Source organism: Carcharodon carcharias, chromosome 2 (assembly GCF_017639515.1).
Source record: "Carcharodon carcharias isolate sCarCar2 chromosome 2, sCarCar2.pri, whole genome shotgun sequence".
Lineage (NCBI taxonomy): Eukaryota > Metazoa > Chordata > Chondrichthyes > Lamniformes > Lamnidae > Carcharodon > Carcharodon carcharias.
In genome coordinates, this window is record NC_054468.1 from 150,588,768 (window position 1) to 150,608,848 (window position 20,081).

Below are 20,081 nucleotides of genomic sequence, written 5' to 3' on the forward strand. Positions count from 1 at the left end.
CTTGAACTGCACAGTTCATGTGGTGTAGGGTCATGCACAATGCTGTTGGGTAGGGAGTTCCAGGATTTTGACCCAGCAAAGCTGAAATAGCAATTGCATATTTTCAAGTCAGGATGGCGGGTGACTTGAAGTGGATCTTTCCAGGTGGTTGCGTTCCTGTGCGCTTACTGCCCTTGTTCTTCTAGGTGGTATAGGTTGCAGTTTGGATGTTGCTGTTGAAGAAGCCTTGGTGAGTTACTGCAGTGTCTCTTGTAGATGGTACACACTGAAGCCACAGTATACAGTAGTGGAGGGAATAAATGTCTAAAGTGGCGGATAAGGCACTAAGCAAGCACGCTGCTTTTCCTTGCATGGTGTTGAGCTTCTAGAGTTTTGTTGGAGCTGCACTTATCGAGGCAAGTGGGTCACACACTGGACATGTGCTTTGTAGATGGTGGAAAGGCTTTGGGGAATTAGGAGTTGAGTTATGCATCGCAGAATACCCAGTCTCTGACTTGCCCTTGTAGCCACCATACTTATCTGGCAGGTTTCTCATCTGTGTGACCTCCAGGATGTTGATGGTGGAGGATTTGGTGTTGCTAATGCCATTGAATGTCTGGGGAGGTGATTTGACTCTCTCTCTTGTTGGAGATGATCCTTGTCTGGTAGTCTTATGGCACAAGTGTTATTTGCCACTTTATCAATCCAATCCTATTGTCCAGGCCTTGCTGCATGCAGGCACAGACTGCTTCAGTATTGGAGGAAATTTGAATGGAACTGAACACTGCAACCATCAGCAGGCATCCCCACTTCTGCTGTGTTAGTGCTTGTATCTCGACAGTATGTGGAACAGATTTGTTAAAATGTTACCTTGATTCACTTAGTCATAAGGATTGATGCAATGTTGAAGAGTATGAAAGTTCTACTTATTTTAGGTTTGGTATGACAACACATTAAAGTATTTAAAAAGAGTGGCGATTCCATGCAAAATAGCTGGAGTAAGCCACTTTATCAGCACTGATGTAATCACCTTGCTGTTGAGTAAGCCTTTTATGAAAAAGGCACATAAGGAACTGGACATGGAGTATGATAAGGCAAATGTTTTTGGAAAGTCATTGAATCTGCAGTATCCTCGATCAGGGCAGTATTGCATTCTTTTAGCAGTATCTGATATTTCTGATCAGAATATTGGAGAAGCATTATTGACATCAAGTGATAAGAATCAGAGGAGAAAAGAAAATTGTCTTAAAGCTATACAGATAACTTGCTCACCCTTCTTGTCAAAGATTAATAATCCTGCTAAAAGATTCAGGCATCGAGGCTCATAGAAGAGATTAGTGCAAAGTGTGAAATCTGTAAAAAGTATTGGAGGACCTAGGTCCTCCATGTCCTATTGTAAGCCTTCCATTGGCATGTGACTTTAAAAGGTTGTTGCCATGGATCTAATGGTATAGGACAAAAATAAACATTTTCATTCTACATTTCAGAAGCATGGCACAGATGTGGTCTTTTTACAATTATACATGGCAAGGAAAAAAAATGCGATTATAGACAAAGTCATGGGGAAGTAGATAGGGACTGAACCTGGGGCACCAGCTAAATTCCTGAGTGATAGTACAGGGGAATTTGCTAATGATGAGTCGAAAGCAATGGACTCTGTGAAAGGAATCATGCGATGATCAATGAAACGCTGCATAAAATCTTAGAAGATCAACCAAACTGCAAGTTGACAACTGCACTGGCTGGGTTGTTCATGGAAAGAATTTGCTTCAGATGGTTAGGGGATATAGCCCCCATCAGTTGGCCTATGGGAGAAATCTCAAATTGCACTCTGTATTGGGCGATAGACCTGCTCTAAAAGGTACAGTTAGTTCCACTTTTTCTGCATGTTTGAATGCTCTATGTGGAGGTCTTGGGGTGGGGGGAGGGAAAAATAGCTCTAAGGCATTGTATAAGACCATCCGAGGTAGACTTTAACTCAGGAGATTTGGTATATTACAAAAGAGAGGCCATAGGGAATGGAATGGTAAAGTAATAGGCTATGATGGTAAAACAGTAGTTATCCAACATGACGATCAAGGTTCATTCCTCAGGGTAAATTAGGATTGATTAGAAAATCTCAGAATCTGAGGGTGGGGTGTCCAGGGCTTGGCAGGCCTGAGTCCGGGTGGAGGTTGCAGGGATTCAGGAAGGTGTATCTGTTGATTTGTGTGAGGTGAGGGTTTTTGGGAAGAAAGGCTTCTGTTTATGGGGTGATGGGGTTGGGAGAGGGGTAGCTGTTAGTGGATGGGGGCAGGGAGGTTGGAAAGAGAGGCTTTTGCATCTGCAAGGAGAGGGATTGGTTAGAGGGGCTTCTGAATGAGTGAGGTAAAGGAGGTTGGGGAGAGGGGCTGCTGAGTATATCTTTCGGGGAGGTGATTTGGGCAAAGCTGTGTGTGTTGGGGAGCAGTGTGGAGCTTCTGGAAGCAGTGTGGAGCTTTGAGGGAGCAGGGTGCAGAGTGTCGATGTGGCCGAGGAGGCAGAATGTAAATAAAATATTTTTTAAGACCCCTGGCCCGACCCAACTGCACCACCCGACCTGACTACCCGCCTGACCGGACTAATCCACCCCAACCCTGCTCGACATAACTAGCCTCCAGACCAGACCCGACTATTCACCAACCCATCCATCCACTTATCCACCGACCCACCTGCACTCAGAGACTGGACTTTTAAACTTAACTGTATACAGCAGCAAATACTGTAAAAGGGGGTGTATCCTTTTTCCCCCTGATGGAGTTCTCCAGGAAATGTTGAGCTGTGCATTTCTTCTTCAGCCATGATCAGAAAGCTCTGGAAGAAATGCGAAGTAGCATCGGGTCGAGGGAATCTTCGCACTCGCTTGCATTTCACGCAACTTTGCTGCTCAGAAGATTCAGGCCAATGGTTTAGATAGTAAGCAGAATAAGTCTGGAATAACTTTAAGTCAGAAATTCTATTTAGAGAATGTTATTCCCATCCCGGCTAATCTTTCTAGGTCATCACAGAAAGATGATGTTATATCTAAAGAAGAGAAAGAGCAGTTGTGGAGCTTGATGGCTCTTTGAGTGCAGCTGATTTCACATTTTTGATGGGTTGAACGTGGGAAATGTTGTCCTTTAGTCTCGGATACTAAGAAAATAAAAAGGGTTGTTGAAGTACTTTAGCTGCATAAACACTGACTCTTGTGAAAGCAGCGAATATGGGATTCCATTTGTCAAATATTTGAGGGGAAATTCCATCCAAGGGGCATACTGATAGTTTTCCCAATGAATGTTACATAGAGAATCATTCTTTCTGGGATAACGTGCACACTATAAAAGCTATGATAATGTGCACACTACAAAAACTGCAAGTGAAAAAAGATTATGGATGGACCTTGCTGGATTGAAGCAAATGTTGGAGAGACAAGAAATCTCCAAGATCAAATGGTTTGATGCAAGTAATCAGTTATCCAATTGCTTCACAAAAAAGTGCTTGAACTAAAAAATTGCTGGGCGGTCCTATAAGAGGGGCATCCCAATGTAATGCTTTGTACAAAAAGCGGAAAAAATGTTTTCCTCTGGTTTTATTTTGAAATATTGTTGTGTCCATACTAACAATTAAGTTTTATTTAAGGAGAAAGAAGTTAATTATATCAGTTGAGGTTGGTGGAGGGCATTGATTGGATTGTTACATGAGCGTATATAAAGAGACACTTACTGACACAGGAGTAGTGTGGAGTCAGGACATATATATCTGTAATGTTTCACTTTGTGAGTAAATTAATTTCAAGTCAAGACTGGCTCTGGTTTCTTCAAATGAAGACAGCTATCAGGAATATAACATTTTGCTCTTTTGCCCATGTTTGACCAAGGCTGTAATGAGGTCTGGAGACCAGTAGTCTCAGCAGAACCCAAACTGAGCATCACGGCAAGTAAGTGCCGTTTGGTAGCATTTTTGATAACACTTTCCATTATTTTGCTAATGATTGAGATTAGACTGATGGTGTGCGAATTGGTGAGATTGGATTTGTCCTGCCATTTGTGGACAGGCCAAATCTGGACAAGTTTCAACAGTGTCGGGTGGATGCCATTGTTATACAGGTAGTGTCTCAAAACCAGCAGCCTTGGGACCAATTCCATGTTGGATTTCGCTTCATACCAGTTTGCGGGGACAAGGTGATATTTGGCTTCAGCCTCATGCATATTGCAGCGTGCCTGCTCCTATATACTTATCCCTCTCTTATGAGTCTTGTTTGGCCCAAGAGTGTGGCTATTTCCCTCTGCTATGTTGCTCCTTTTCATTCGAAAGGTCATGTAAGATATAATTTTCATGGATGGTTAAATGTGCTTGTTTACCTGTTAGTAACAGAGGAAACTGCCATACAGTACTTTCATTCACCAGCGATACCGACAGCGGAGCACTAATGGTGAGACTGACACCATGTTGTGACTAAGGTTTAGGTTGGGTCTAGCAACCTGGGTGGGGTGGGGTCAAGGGTCACTCTGACCACTTGGAACACAGGAAATAACAGGCACGTGATACTTTTGCTCTTTTGTTCTTCATTTTACTACTGGCTAGAGGCCACATTTGGAATTTTGCCTTCTACTATGGATTTGTGGTTAATTAATTAACTAAAACTAGCAGAATAATACAAATCATTTAGGGGCTGAATGTTTAAATTATTAAACTTTTAATTATGCATTTGTTTCCATGGGCATGGCCCATTTAAACAAAATGTCCGGTTTTCAGCAATTGCCGGTTTTCTGATGACCGGATTTGAGGTAATATACCTTAAGATGTACTGGAACAGATTGGCTAGAGGTGCAGCTAGTTCTGGAACACAAGTATTCAGTACTTCGTTACGAACATTTTAATCACAGAAAATGGTTCATATTCAAGGACGAAGGACATTCTAAAATAATTTCTTTTTAAAAGACACTGTCCCTTGAATGCAGGCTGCTGATTGCTATTCCTGGAAAAAGCACCCTTCTGCAACAATGGGCAATTAAGCAGTTGAAAAAAAACTGTAAACCTTTTGACCCCAGGTGAACTGTGTACAAAAAAGGTCACATGGGTTTTATGGCTCTAAAAAAGCAACCATGCCTGGAATTGTGTTTTAATAAAACTGGGTTTTGGTTTTGCTTTGAGAAGAGAAGGACCAACTGCTTGAGAAGAAAGACAACAACCTTTTTGCAGTCTAGAGCCAGTCCACAGCTGGAAGTGAATATAAGCTGCTCCTGAGATGCTCTACATGCTGGAATAGAGTACCCTCTAGTAGCCTATGAGTCTGCCTGAAAAGTTGTGCCAGAGTCATTGATTGTTTCAGGGATCAGTGCTGAGAGACCAACTGTATATCCCGGATGCCATTTCAAGAACTCCACTGTCTATTCTTTGCCTTTGAACCATTGACTTTTAACCTTTGGCCGAATTCCTCCATTTCTATTTTTAATTCCATTTATTTTGTGAGAGAGACACTTAGAGTATCTCGAAACAGGAATTAATATAATTTCATCTTCCATACTGTATGTTAATAAGCTTTGCCTTTCTATTCGACAAGACTGGTTTCATAATAAATTAATAAGTTTGTTGTTTATTGAAAGAAGCGTGGTTAAAGTCCCTCTTATTCTGGGTAACAGTGGTGAATTTGGCCATTTTGGTAAGCGAATTTGAACATTTAAACTAATGTTGCAGCGTGTGGAGTAGTGGGGCTTGATCAGCTACACACTCCTATCCCAATCGTAACATAGATTGGGGGTTCTTGCGGGATTTTTAATATGGATAACAGGTGATTGGGCATGGAATAATAATAATTGATAACAGATAAAAGGATGAAAACCAGTTTTATCCTGTTTAAACTAGTGGAATGACTCTTTTTAATGCAAGTGAGTTGTTGAAACAGCCTGGGTTAAATTATGATTCCTTAATAATGTTAACCATTGCGCAATTGGTGAGTATGGCGGAAGAGTTACAGATAGAAGTTGGATTAAAAGCTAAGAAAGCAGACCCTCGAAAATTAGTCGCCAAAAAGCTGAATATGGAAGTGAAAGAAGCAGAGGAACCTTTAAAATCAGAAGGAGCCAAATTTACACGGGCACAGTTTCCATTAGAACAGAAGAAGTTGGAACTAGAATTTTGGGCAAAGGGAAAGGCAAGGGAACAAGAAGAAAGAGAAAAAGAGAGAGGATTTCAAAGGGAGCAAGCAGGAGAGAGAATAGGCAAAAGAACGAGAAGAAAGGGACAAGGAAAGGGAACACCAGCTTAGATTTCTGGAACTAAAATGAAAGGCTGCTCTTGACTCTGGGGGGAATACTAATGGGGAAGAACCTCCCTCCAACCCAGAGCCCAGTGGGGCGATGTTTAAATTTGTACAAGCCCGTCCAAAGTTTAAGGAAAGGGATGTAGAGGCATTCTTCATTTCATTTGAAAAGGTAGCTAAGCAAATGAAGTGGCCAAATGAAAACTGGATATTGCTCCTACATGGTAGGTTGGTAGGTAGGGCTCATGAGGTTTATGCTTCACTTTCAGAAGTGCTTTCTGTGGATTATGATGCAGTGAAAAAGGCTATTCTTAGCGTGTATGAGTTGGTCCCTGAGATATACAGGCAGAGACAGCCTGGGCAGACTAACATGGAATTTGAGAGGGTAAAGCAAAGTAATTTTGACCTTTGGATGCGAGCATTAAAGGTAGAGACAACATATGAGGCTCTTAGGGAGATAATTCTCCTAGAAGAATTTAAAAATTCACTTCCTCCAGTAGTTGGAACCCATATTGAAGACCAGAGGGTAACCACAGCTGTTTAGGCACTAGAGATGGCTGACGATTATGAATTGGTCCATAAATCCAAACCCTTTTTCCGTCACCTCCACAAACCCAAGAAGGATAGAAGGTGGGGAGGCGAAAGGAAGGAAAGTAGCCAAGGAAGAGAAATGAGAGCTGGGAATTCCCAGGAAACCCCTCCTTAGACCAGAAAGGAAGGTGGAAGTGATATCCGTAGGCCGATGTGTTTTCATTGTAACAAGGTGAGACATGTTCATGCAAATTGCTGGAGGTTGTGTGGGAAATCCATGGGACTTACTGGGGTATGTAAGAGCGCTTCAGGAAAAAGAGCCTTGACCGGAAAATACAACAGATCAAGTTATAGCATTAACTTTTCCCTTTGTGTGTGATGACCAGAGCAATGGCTAAGCAAAATCCATCATTGGAAGTCAGTGTGATACCACAGACTGGCTGACACTTTCTTTAAAGACTTAGATAATCCAAAAGAGATGTTTAATAAATCTTCTCTAGTTGAGGCTCAACAAACCGATCCGGAGTTAAGTAAGATAGCACAATCAGTTCAAACTGAAGCTGAGGCTGAAGAAGTTCCAGAATGTTATTATGTTAAAAATTGTATTCTAAAGAGGAAGTGGAGACCTCCTCACAGACCTGCAAATGAAGTGTGGGCAGTTGTTCATCAAGTAGTTGTACCATCCAAATATCGTAAAGAGATATTAAGGATAGCACATGAAATTCCTATGGCAGGACATGTAGGGATATGGAAAACTGGAGCAGATAAACTGGCTTTTTTACTGGCTGGGCCTTCACAAGGATATGTTGTGGTTTTGTAAAACGTGTTATACGTGTCAGATGTTGGGAAAACCACATCATGCAATCAAACCGGCACCCTTGTTTGCCATACCAGTTTTTGAGAAACTATTTAGTAAGGTGTTAGTCGACTGTGTGGGACCATTACCAAAGATGAAAGCAGGAAAGTATATCCTTTATAATTTCTAGAGGCTGTCCCTTTAAGAACAATTACAGCTAAAGTAGTAGTAGAGAAGTTAACCCAATTTATTGCTCGATATGGATGTGGAGACCCAGTCGGATCGAAATTCCAATTTTATGTCTAAAATTTTTCAAAGCATAATGATCAGTTTGAGTGTAAAATAGTTAAAGTCCACCGCATATCATCCACAGACACAGGGTCCTATCAAATGCAAAGCAATGATGAAAGCATATTGTCATAAATATCCCAATGACTGGGACAGAGGACTGGACTTTTTCTTTGCTACCTGAGATTCACCGAATGAATCTACTGTTTTTAGCCCTTTTGAATTAATTTATGGAATGAGATAAAAGGTCCTCTGAAATTAATCAAAGAAAAGTTTTTAGGACAGAGGGATGAGTCCTCTATGTTCGATTATGTGTCTGTGTTCCAGGAACTGCTCACGGGAGCCTGCAAAGTGGCTCAAGAACATCTTAAAAATTCTCCAACAAAGATGAAGGACTGGGCAGATAAGCAAACAGTGTTGAAGTGTTAGTGTTATTGCCTTTTCAGGGGAGCCTCTGAACACACAGTTTAGTGGTTAATACAAGGTAATTAGGAGGGTTGGTAAAGCAAATTATTTGACAGACACCCCAGATTGTAGGAAAAATAATTGGCTGTGTAATATGAAAACAATGCCATTGTAGGGAAGAAGATAAGATTGATAAGGTATGTCAAGTAGTAAGAACAGTGAAAGATGGAAGAGACAATGAGAGTGAGGCAGAAGGAGACTTAGACAGCTCCCAAATTGAACGTCATACTATCTGGTTGGCTAACACTGAAATATTAGGGCAGTTGGACACCATATTTTCATACATAGAGGCAGGACGACGAGAGGAACTAGTGAGGTTACTTACTGAATTTAAAGGGGTCTGTAAGGACAAACCAGGATGCACAACCTTAGCCTTTCATGACGTGGATGTAGGAGAATCCCCTCCTATAAAACAGCATCTTTATCACTTAGGGCCAGAGAAACAAACTCAGGTGAAAGAGATCCAGTACATGTTGTAAAATCACCTCACTGAACCCAGAGAAAACAGCTGGAGTCCTCCCTGTTTTAGTGCCTAAACCAGATCATTCAATCAGATTCTGTATAGACTACAGAGAGGTCAATGCAGTATTCCTACCCAATTCCTCACTTGGAAGACTATTGACAGAGTTGGTACTGCTATTTTTCTTACCAAAATAGATCTGTTAAGGGAGTTTGGCAGTTCCTTTAACCTCCTCCCACTGCGCCCCCTCCAACCACCACTATCAAAGAAAGAAATATCAGCCTTTGTCACACCAGACGGTCTTCTCCAATGCCAAGTGATGCCATTCAGGCTAAAAAACGCTCCAGCAACTTTTCTGAAGTGAATGAACCTAGTGGTGCTAGTGTTCCCAACTCCGTAGTTTATCTTGATGTACTGATATATATATTGACACTTGGAAACGCCACCTAAATCAGCTAGAAGCCTTGTTTAAACTGCAGTCAGCTGATTTGGTAATGAACCTTGCCAAAAGTGAATTTGCGAAAGCACGAGTAACTTATCGAGAGCATGTCATAGGGCAAGGATAAATGCTTCCCAGCATGGCGAAAGTACAAGCATTGGTGGAATTCGCTGCCCATAAAACTAAGCAGGAAATCATGAGGTTTTTGGGGACGTGTGGGTTTAACTGCAAATTTGTACCAAATTTCAGTACTATAGCTGCTCCCCTGATGGACTTGTTACCAAAGAAAGCCAAAGTAATGTGAGCAGGAGGCCAAACATCTTTTGAAAGGCTATAAGCAATGAACCAGTGTTGACGGCTCCAAATTTCACTAAACCCTTCAAAGTAGCAACTGATGCAAGTGACCTGGAAGTAGGTGCAATCCTGTTCAAAGATACTGAATTGGGCATAGAAAGGCCATTGGGAAACTTTTCCAAAAAGGTGTCCCTTGAAGGGTTAATACAGGACTTTGATTGCTATTCCTGGAAAAAGCACCCTTCTACAAGAAATTGTAATTTAGCAGTTGAAAAAAAACTGTAAACATCATGACCCTGGTGAACTGTGTACAAAAGGAGCTTTATGGCTCTGAGAAAAAACCATGTCTGGAACTGTGTTTTTTAGAAGTGAGTTTTGGTTTTGCTTTGAGAAGAGAAGGACCAACTGCTTGAGAAGGAAGACAACAGCCTTTTTGCAGTCCACAGCCGGAAGTGAATATAAGCTGCTCCTGAGATGCTCTACATGCTGGAATTGTGTACCCTCAAGTATTCCATAAATCCACCTGAAAAGCTATGCCAGAATCATTGTTTCATGGATCAGTGCTGAGAGGCCAACTGTATAACCCGGATGCCATTTCAAGAACTCCACTATGTATCTTTGCCTTTGAACCATTGTCTTTTAACCTTTGGCTGAATTCCTTTTGAATTTCTATTTTTTATTTCATTTTTTGTGTGTGTGTGTTTGTGTGTGTGTCTTCCATACTGTATATTGATAAGCTTTGCCTTTCTATTCAACAAGACTGGTTTCATAAATTAATAAGTTTGTTTATTGAAGGAGGCCTGGTTAAGTCTCTTTTATTCTGGGTAACTGGTGAATAATTGGTCATTTTGGTGAATGAATTGAACATTTAAACTAATGTTACGCCCTGTGGAGTAGTGGGGCTGGATCAACTGCAGACTCCTCCCATTCCGGTCGTAATAACTTCAACCAGGATGTTGCCAAGGCCCATAACCTTTGCTGTATCTAGTGCGCCCAGCTTTTTCTTGATATCCTGTGGAATGAATCAAATTGCCTGAAGATTGACATCTGTGATGGTGGAGATCTCAGGAGGAGGCTGAGATGGATCATCCACTTCACACTACTGTTTGAAGATGTTTGCAGATGCTTCAACCTCTTCTATGCACTGGGCTCTGCCATTGTTGAGCATATTGACCAGTGAAGGTAGGCATGTGGTAGAGAACCCTCCTGGCAAATTTCTCAACCAGTACGTCAAGGAAGGGGAGTTCATTTGACTGCTCCATTACATAGGTGAATTTGAGCGCAGGATGGAGTCCATTAAGACATGTATGGAAATTGTTGCGTGCAGCTGCAGATTTAAATAAAGTAAACGTATCATCCACATATCAGAAATACTCAAGGATTTAGGGTTGTAAGATCAGCTGGCATTACATAGGATATCGAGATTATGAATAGTCTAGTTTAGTCCGAGGCTGCAGCAAGGGAGGATGGACGGACTTGGTGGGACTGATATGCAGTTTGGGCCAGAGGCCAAATAATGGCTTTGGTCTTCCAAATATTCAGCTGGAGGATATTATAATTTATCCAAGACTTGATATTGAACCAGTAGCACAGAGGTGAGATAGAACAATAGATATGGTACAGAAGTAGAGCTGGGAGCAACTAGCAGGCATGTGGAAACTGACACCATCTGTGGATGATCTTAAAGAGAAAGGGGAAGTGGCCAAGAATGGAGCTTTGCTAGAGTCCTGAGGTGACAATGCTGGGGTGGGAAGAGAAGCCATTGTCAGAGATGTTCTAACGTAATTTCAGTGACTAGTGGGGTACCTCAGGGATCGGTGCTGGGGCCCCAGCTATTCACAATATATATTAATGATTTAGATGAGAGAACTAAATGTAATATTTCCAAATTTGCAGGTGATACAAAGCTGGGTGGGAGGGTGAGCTGTGAGGAGGATGCAGAGATGCTTCAATGTGACTTGGACAAGCTGAGTGAGTGGGTGAATGCATAGCAGATGCAGTATAATGTGGATAAATATGAGGTTATCCATTTTGGTAGCAAAAATAGGAAGGCAGATTATTATCTGAATGGCTATAAATTGAGAGGAGAGTGTGCAACGAGATCTAGGTGTCCTCGTACACCAGTCACTGAAGGTAAGCATGCAGGTGCAGCAGGCGGTAAAGAAGGCAAATGTTGGCCTTCATAGCGAGAGGATTCAAGTACAGGAGCAGGGATGCCTTGCTGCAATTATACAGGACCTTGGTGAGACCACACCTGCAATATTGTGTGCAATTTTGGTCTCCTTATCTGAGGAAGGATGTTCTGGCTATAGGGTGAGTGCAGCGATGGTTTACCAGACTGATTCCTGGGATGGCGAGATTGACATATGAGGAGAGATTGAGTCGGTTAGGATTATATTTTCTGGAGTTAAGAAGAGTAGGGGTGGGGGGGTGGTTTCCACAGAAACCTATAAAATTCTAACAGGACTAGACAGGGTAGATGCAGAAAGGATGTTCCCGATGGTGGGGGAATCCAAAACCAGGGTAGATCACTTAGGATTGAGATGAGGAGAAATTTCTTCACCTAGAGAGTGGTGAGCCTGTGGAATTCGCTCCACAGAAAGCAGTTGAGGCCAAAACATTATATGTTTTCAAGAAGGAGTTAGATATTTGGTCTTGGGATGAAAGGGATCAAAGGATATGGGGAGAAAACGGGAGCAGGCTATTGAGTTGGGTGATCAGCCATGATCATAATGACTGGCGGAGCAGCCTTGAAGGACTGAATAGCCTACTCCTGCTCCTATTTTCTATGTCTATTTCTATATTTAGGCTGTACATTCCAAAGACTAGTGGGTCGTATCAAACGGCATGTCCCGGCCGCTGTTCGCAACGGGCATGGTACAGACCGTATCCAACCAGCCTGTACTTGCAAAACTCAAAACAGTGTCCAACATAAAATGTGATTCCACAATTGGGCAACATTTGCTAAATAATCCTTAATAATGTTAAGAATTACGTTGACAACCAACTTAAGATTGTGATTTGGGCTTGCAGCGTGGTGCATTTCCGTGTACTGGAAGCTGCATATATTAATATACAGGGCCCTGTCCTTTACAGACAGAAAGAACATATACACACATTGCGCCAATTTCAGCTCAACAAAATAAGTGACAGCCAGTCGCTAACTCATTCCTCAGGGCAATGCCTTTGCCAATCAGAGCCCACTTGCCAACCAAGCAGCACTGTCTTCAAATATAGTATAAATTGTTGTTTTCCCTTTATATTTATATATTTGCGGAGTGCCCTTATGAGTGCAAGAAGCAAAGCTCAGGCTTCTCTCTCTTTTTCAGCAATACTCAAGTTCTGTACTACCAAACAGCCACTTTAAATCCTATCCGTGTAAAAGACTGTTTACTTCCACATCCATAATATCATGTGTTTGCATCCTTACTTCAACCTACTATAGCTGAAACACTTCTTCATACCTTTGTCACCTCCAGACTTGGCTATTCCAGTACTCTTCTGATTGGCTTCCCAAGCACCAGCTTCTGTAAATGTCGACTAATCGAAACTTCATTGCCTAAACTCCATTAAGTCTGGCTTGTCCATCACTACTTGCTCATGTCCCAAGAACAAGATAGTTGAAGGGTATGCCAAAGATTGTGTTTTCTTTTAATGACCATAGTTCCCTTATTGCCCCAGTTAGGGCTTTTTGTCTAAGAATTCTATTTCTAATGCAGACTTTGTCCAAAACTTAACGCAACATTCCATTAGAACAGTCTGGAAAGACCAGTTTGTGCCCCTGCTCACTTGTCTTTATCTCCTCAGCAAGGCAGGTGCCTCTTCTCATAACCTGTTGCAAACCCTTTTATAGTTTTTATGACCAGACTGAATATAGGATGAGTTTTACACAGAACAAATGTCCCTTTGCCTATGGAAAAGGAACCTAAGAAATTGGATGACTACGATGGTCACTATCAAGCTTGATTCCATAATGTCCAGATCGATGACCTACTAGAGTAGACGACTACTGATGCACGATATGCGTTCCCCAACAATGATTTTCTGTCAATACCTTCTTTCAGGAAATCCATAAGACATAGGAGCAGAAATTAGGCCATTCGGCCCATCGAGTCTGCTCCGCCATTCAATCATGGCTGATAAGTTTCTCAACCCCATTCTCCCGCCTTCTCCCCGTAACCTTTGATCCCCTTACCAATCAAGAACCTATCTATTTCGGTCTTAAATACACTCAATGACCTGGCCTCCACAGCCTTCTGTGGCAATGAATTCCATAGATTCACCACTCTCTGGCTAAAGAAGTTTCTCCTCATCTCTGTTCTAAAAGGTCTTCCCTTTACTCTGATGCTGTGCGCTCGGGTCCTAGTCTCTCCTACTAATGGAAACATCTTCCCCAGGTCCACTCTATCCAGGCCTTTCAGTATTCTGTAAGTTTCAATCAGATCCCCCTCATCCTTCTAAATTCCATCGAGTATAGACCCAGAGTCCTCAAACGTTCCTCATATGTTAAGCCTTTCGTTCATGGGATCATTCTCATGAACCTCCTCTAGACCCTCTCCAGGGCCAGCATATCCTTCCTGAGATACAGGGCCCAAAATTGCTCACAATATTCTAAATGTGGTCTGACCAGAGCCTTATAAAGCCTCAGCAGTACATCCCTGCTTTTATATTCTAGTCCTCTCGAAATAACTGCCAACACTGCATTTGCCTTCCTAACTACCGACTCAACCTGCAAGTTAACCTTAAGAGAATCCTGGACTAGGACTCCCAAGTCCCTTTGCACTCCAGATTTCTGAATTCTCTCCCCATTTAGAAAAGAGTCTGCCTCTATTCTTCCTACCAAAGTGCATGACCTCACACTTCCCCACGTTATATTCCATGTGCCACTTCTTTGCCCATTCTCCTAACCTGTCCAAATCTTTCTGCAGCCTCCCCGCCTCCTCAATCCTACCTGTCCCTCCACCTATCTTTGTATCATCTGCAAACTTAGCCAGGATGCCCTCAGTTCCTTCATCTAGATCATTAATGTATAATGAAAAGTTGTGGACCCAACACTGACCCCTGCAGAACTCCACTCGTCATCAGCCGCCATCCTGAAAAGGACCCCCTTATCCCCACTCCCTGCCTCTTGCCAGACAGCCAATCTTCTGGCAGGAGGCAGAGAGTGAGGATAGCTGGTAGTTGAACCATATTGAGGCAGAGAGAGATTTTGCAATCAGTAACTGAGTAGCCCACCGCTTTATCATGTGGTACTGTCTAGAAGTATATAGAAGAAATGAAATAAAAACAGAAAATGCTGGAAATATTCAGGTCAGGCAGCATAGAACATATGAAGTTTAATCCTACTCTGGGTCCTGTTTTCATTAGTCATTCTGCTGATAGACAAATGGAAGGGAGGTAATAGAATCAAAATAATTTGGGTATTAGTTTAGTGATATTAGTCATAACCTTTATTTTGGGGGATGGGAGGGAGCCATAGCTTTCTTTTATGTAGGTTTAAATCTACAAGCTATTAATTTGATGACTAACTCCTTTGGATTAGAATGTGCCTTGTTCCTGTTTGTCAATGTTTCTTTGAAATTCTAGTTTTCCAGCTTTTTAAAATTTGTTTCTAGTATTAGGAAAATTAGATTGACCTGCTTTACTCTGTCTGGCAATGCACCATATACCAAAAGATAGCCAAACCAAAGATCAAATCTATGCAGGAAATTTAGCCCATTGTATTTAGTTAATTTTGGGGACTACTTCCTCAAAAGCAGATGAGTTATCTGTGGTCTCCTTAATCCCGCAATCAACATCACTGAATTAAATTGTCTGGTCATTGTCACATTGCTGTTTGTGGGAGTTTGATGAGTTCAAGTTGCCAGTTGTTTCCTACAACACACCAGTGACTGCACTTTAAAAGTACTTCATTGGCTCTAAGGTGCTTTGGAATGTGTAAAAGCACAATATACAAATGCAAGTCGTTCAAGTTTTTGTATAGTCAAACAGAATCACAGAGCAGAAGAGGCCCTTCGGCCCATCAAATCTGCACCAACATAGTGCAGCTACTTTGCTGCTTAAAAAGAGTTAATGAGGATTCTGTAAGAAGTAGACATCATGAACGTAAGTAGCCACTACATCTTGCCACAAGAGTGCATTTTCATTGTAAATTGAGCACCTGTTTAAAAGATATAACTCCAAGTGGGCAGGTTTGGGGATTTGGGAATTGAGAACATTGTGACATAATCTTAAAATTAGAATGAGGCCATTCAGGAGTGAAATCAGGAAGCACTTTCACACAATAGATAGTAGAAATCTGGAAAACTCTTCACCAAATGGCTGTGGTGCTGGGACAAGTGGAGCTTTCAAGACTGAGTTTTATATTGTTATTTTATTCGTAAAGATCTCGGAACTAATTGTTATGTGAATATATATCCCGGGCTGCCACTGTCACGGTAGCACTGCAGTCATGCGCCAAGTATGTCAGGAAGAGATATTAATGTTATTGGAAATTTTTTTTAAATAGAGGTTGAGTCTGTGGGTGTGTATGTGCGTGTCTTAATTGGATTAAAGCCAACTAGTTTGCATGCTTTGATGTATAGTAGTTTTGAAATATAAACAGAGGTAGAGGGTAACATTTGCATTTTGTTGAATAGAGCATTCAAGAGTGGGAGTGAAATCTTGCATCTAGCTAGGAGACACCAAGCAATGTTTATATTACTAATAAAATTGGTACTATGGAAGGAGTTGAAAGGGCCTGGTGATATAATGAGAATTTACATTCAGAAGGGATGGCTAGGTATAACCTGAGAAGGGTTTTTGTGTGTGCAGGGCAGAGGCATGCAAGATCTAAGTCTGTAAGCCTACAACTGTCTGCAAAGGAACCAAATTGAAAGGAACCTCATATTGAATTTGTAAGGTGAAAAATGCTTTGCCTGGTGTCGGCTTAAGTCCATTGGTCATTGTTGCCTTAATGGAGATTAAGTTGGGAATTTGTTTAAAAAGTTATGATAGTAATTTATAGCCATGTGTATGTGTTTAATACCTTGTTGTAAATTATTAAATGTTTTATTTAGTTTGATATAAAAGCCTCTCGAAAACTGGTGGCCTTATTCCTGATTTTAGAGCTGCAACTCAAAACATAACAATTGAAAAAATAGGTTGTGACAGTTGTTCAAAGTTTCCCTCTGGGATTTTAAATAACAGCCTTTACCAACTGCTGTGTCATAGCAAGTAACAATGTATCAGTTTCTCAATCCACTAGCCGCATGGAGAATTTTAAGAAATACGTTCGATAAAGCTCTAGCATTTTGAGTCTAAATTTTGATTATTTCTAATTAATGGGAGCCAGAAGTCATAACGCTGAGATATTTTTGTTAGGTAAGGCCATTGAAGGGAATGGAGCTAAGGTGATATAATTAAATCATGGAGCAGGCTCAAGGAGCTGTTCTTAATATATCTATGCTGATTTTGCATGAATAGCATCAGTTTGTTTAAAATATATTCCTTATCAATTGTACACCATCTCTCTGCAGAAGGGTTAGGCTTCTACTATTACCTAACCAATTGCAGGTGAACAAGATTAACCTAGATTGCTTGTTCCTTACTGTTCATGTGCTGCCAATTCAAGGTACGTGAAAGTAATTTGCAGTGTTAGTTTGCAGTTTTTAGATCATGCACCTAAAGTTCCTTTGGTAAGCTTGAAGCCTTAATTTTGATTTCTTTAGATTTTGATCAGGTAAAGCCCCCAATTTGGCTCCAGACCCTCATGACTGCCTGCTGTTTTGCCAGTGATTTCAGCATTCAGTGTATTGCCATTTCACTGGTGCTTGACTTAGTTGGTCTAACTCAGTCAGTTGCTGCTGTTAGTGGAGAAAACCTGAACAACCTTGAGCCAGCACAGCCCAGGAGTCCAAGCCAGGGAACAGTGGCCGTCGTCATCATGCCACCGCTTACACAAGGAAACCTCAAATATATGACTCAAAAAACTGAATTTTTCAAGGTGAGTACATTGAGTACAAGGTGAGAACTGGTTCTGATGAAAAGTCATTATCTGAAACATTAATCAGTTTCACTGTCCACAAATGCTGCCTAACCTGCTGACTATTTCCAGCATTTTCTGTCTTTATTATTTAAGAATTCACTACTGTTTTAACATACTATGCATATGTGGATAAACATTTTCTACAAATTATATAATAGATTCATAAAAGAGCAGCTGCCATTTTTTCCTAATTCAAAAAACTGCTTTATTATTGTTATTAGCCATTTGTTAGCACCTTAGTAATTGGTTAATGCCTTGAACCTATAAGTGTTGGCAAGTTGCTAACTTGCATGTGATCTCTTCCTGGCTGTGAACGGTGAGAGATAAAATACATAGTAATGCAAATGCTTTTAAAATGAAATGCTCTCAGGTAGTGGGGAAATAAAAATCTGCACGAAGCCTGGAGTGCAGAAGAGTATGGTTGGAAATTGTCTAGTAAGCTGGCCCAATGATTTGGAGAGGCGTAGCATGTTCTTGATATTGTTTTATGCAAAGTTAAGTTGAACTGTTGGATTAAAGGAGTCTAGTCATGACTCCTTTTCGCATCTTCACCTTAATGTGAAAAAAGCAGCTTAATTCATATCTGGTATTATCTCAAGAGTTTGCTTGGTTTGCTATCAAAGAAGGATTGGTGTGAAAGGTATGAATATCCAGTCTAAATTACAAGGGAAGGCTATTGCTGCATTCCTGGGTTTTGTAATTGTACAAGGCATATGGCAGCAAGAGCCGCTCCCGTAAAGATTTTGGGTGTGACTGAGATGGCTGGACCTAACAGAGCATCTATGGCAAACCCGAATTTGAAATAGCGAAATTAGAAATTTACAAGAATAAGGATGCATTATCGTAAATGGCTATTGATACTGATTCAACCTTCAAATTTAGGTAGTAATGATAGTACTGGGTAAGTGCAAGTAAATTGGTGGCGTATTGGTAATGACTAGTAATTCAAAGACTGGGCAATGCTTTGAGACCACCAGTTCAATTCCACCATGGCAGCTTGTGGAATTTAGATCAATTTATTAATAAAATCAATGAATAAATCAGCTCACCACCACCTCAAGGGCAATTAGGGATGGGTAACAAATGTTTACCTTTGCCTGTAATGCCCACATCCCATGAAAGAATGAATTTTAAAAATTTGAATAGTGCCAGTGGGAGCAGGGCTAGCAGCAGTATGATAGAACGAGTAATCTTGCCTTCTCCTGAAATTTATTCTTCTGTGTAAAGGCTAATTTGGAAATCATGATCTGCACCGCCCATGTTTGGGATGTGAACGTCAAGTTTAAAGAGGGTTTATGTTGTGTTGTGTATCATTAACAATTAAAATATAATTATCGATTTTTGTTTCCTTTTCCTAATAAAGCAAGTGGCAGTGATACTTTGGAACCAGCTTGGGGATAAAACTCCACAATATTATCAGAGAAGTGTGGAACTGTTTTATCAACTGCATAATCTTGTCCCATCTTCCTCCATCTGCGAAGATGTCATTAGTCAGCAACTCTTACACAAAGACAAGGTATGAGGATATCAGTAACAATTTGGGCGTTTTTACTGTTGTCAGACATGTGTGAGATAACTATGTGCCCTGTACTGAGCTCACCACTACACAATTTGCTCTTCTTGAAAATCCATGGCCAGAACAACATTGTGGTCTAGAAATTAGGCCGTTTTTTTTATCAGATACTGTGCAACATCAAAGGTTTCAGAATGGTGGGTAGGAAGTCTGTGCACACTTCTAACAGGGGTGGCAGCACCCATTGTATTGGTTAGGACAAAAATACACCCTTTACCCATGCTTGAAGCAGACAGTGGGTTCTTTGCATATGAAAATAAGGGACTTAATGCTTCTTTGAGGCCTCTGCTCAATTATTGGTTGTCCTGAGGCAGATGGTGCCAACAACCTCACAAAACAGCTGCAATAAAGAAAGCAAGTAATTTAATTGGACATGGACCTGGGAGGGATAATTTCTATGCCTGTATTTTGATTATTAAAGATATATTTTAATAGAGGGAGGCAGTAGCATAATGGTAATGTCAATGGACGAGTAATCCCGTGGCCTGGGAAAATGCCTTGGGAAACAGTTTCAAGTACCATCACAACAGCTGGTGGAATTTAAATTCAGTTAATAAATCTGGAATTAAAAAAAAGACTAGTCTCGGCAATCACAGAATCACACAGAAGGTCGAGTCTGCACCGACGTGAGAAACACCTGACCTACCTACCTAATCCCATTTACCAGCACTTGACCCATAGTCTTGAATGTTATGACGTGCCAAGTGCTCTTCCAGCTACTTTTTAAAGGATGTGAGGCAACCCGCCTCCACCACCCTTCCAGGCAGTGCATTCCAGACTGTCACCACCCTCTGGATAAAAAAGTTTTTCCTTACACCCCCCCAAACCTCCCGCCCCTCACCTTGAATTTATGCCCCCTTGTGACTGACCCTTCAACTAAGGGGAACAGTTGTTCCCTATCCACCCTGTCCATGCCCCTCATAATCTTGTATACCTCGATCAGGTCATCCCTCAGTCTTCTCTGCTTCAAT

At 41.2% G+C, this 20,081-nt stretch overlaps 1 protein-coding gene across 3 annotated transcripts in view; it reads left to right on the forward strand.

Annotated features, from left to right (window-relative positions):
• dop1a (DOP1 leucine zipper like protein A) overlaps nt 1-20,081 on the forward strand; it is a 355,194-nt gene that overhangs the window by 113,372 nt on the left and 221,741 nt on the right. For all 3 annotated transcript variants that reach the window (XM_041213315.1, XM_041213322.1, XM_041213331.1), the window contains 2 exons: nt 17,221-17,495; nt 18,901-19,053. In XM_041213315.1, the coding sequence (XP_041069249.1) occupies nt 17,221-17,495; nt 18,901-19,053 (428 nt within the window). The remainder of the gene's footprint in view (nt 1-17,220; nt 17,496-18,900; nt 19,054-20,081) is intronic.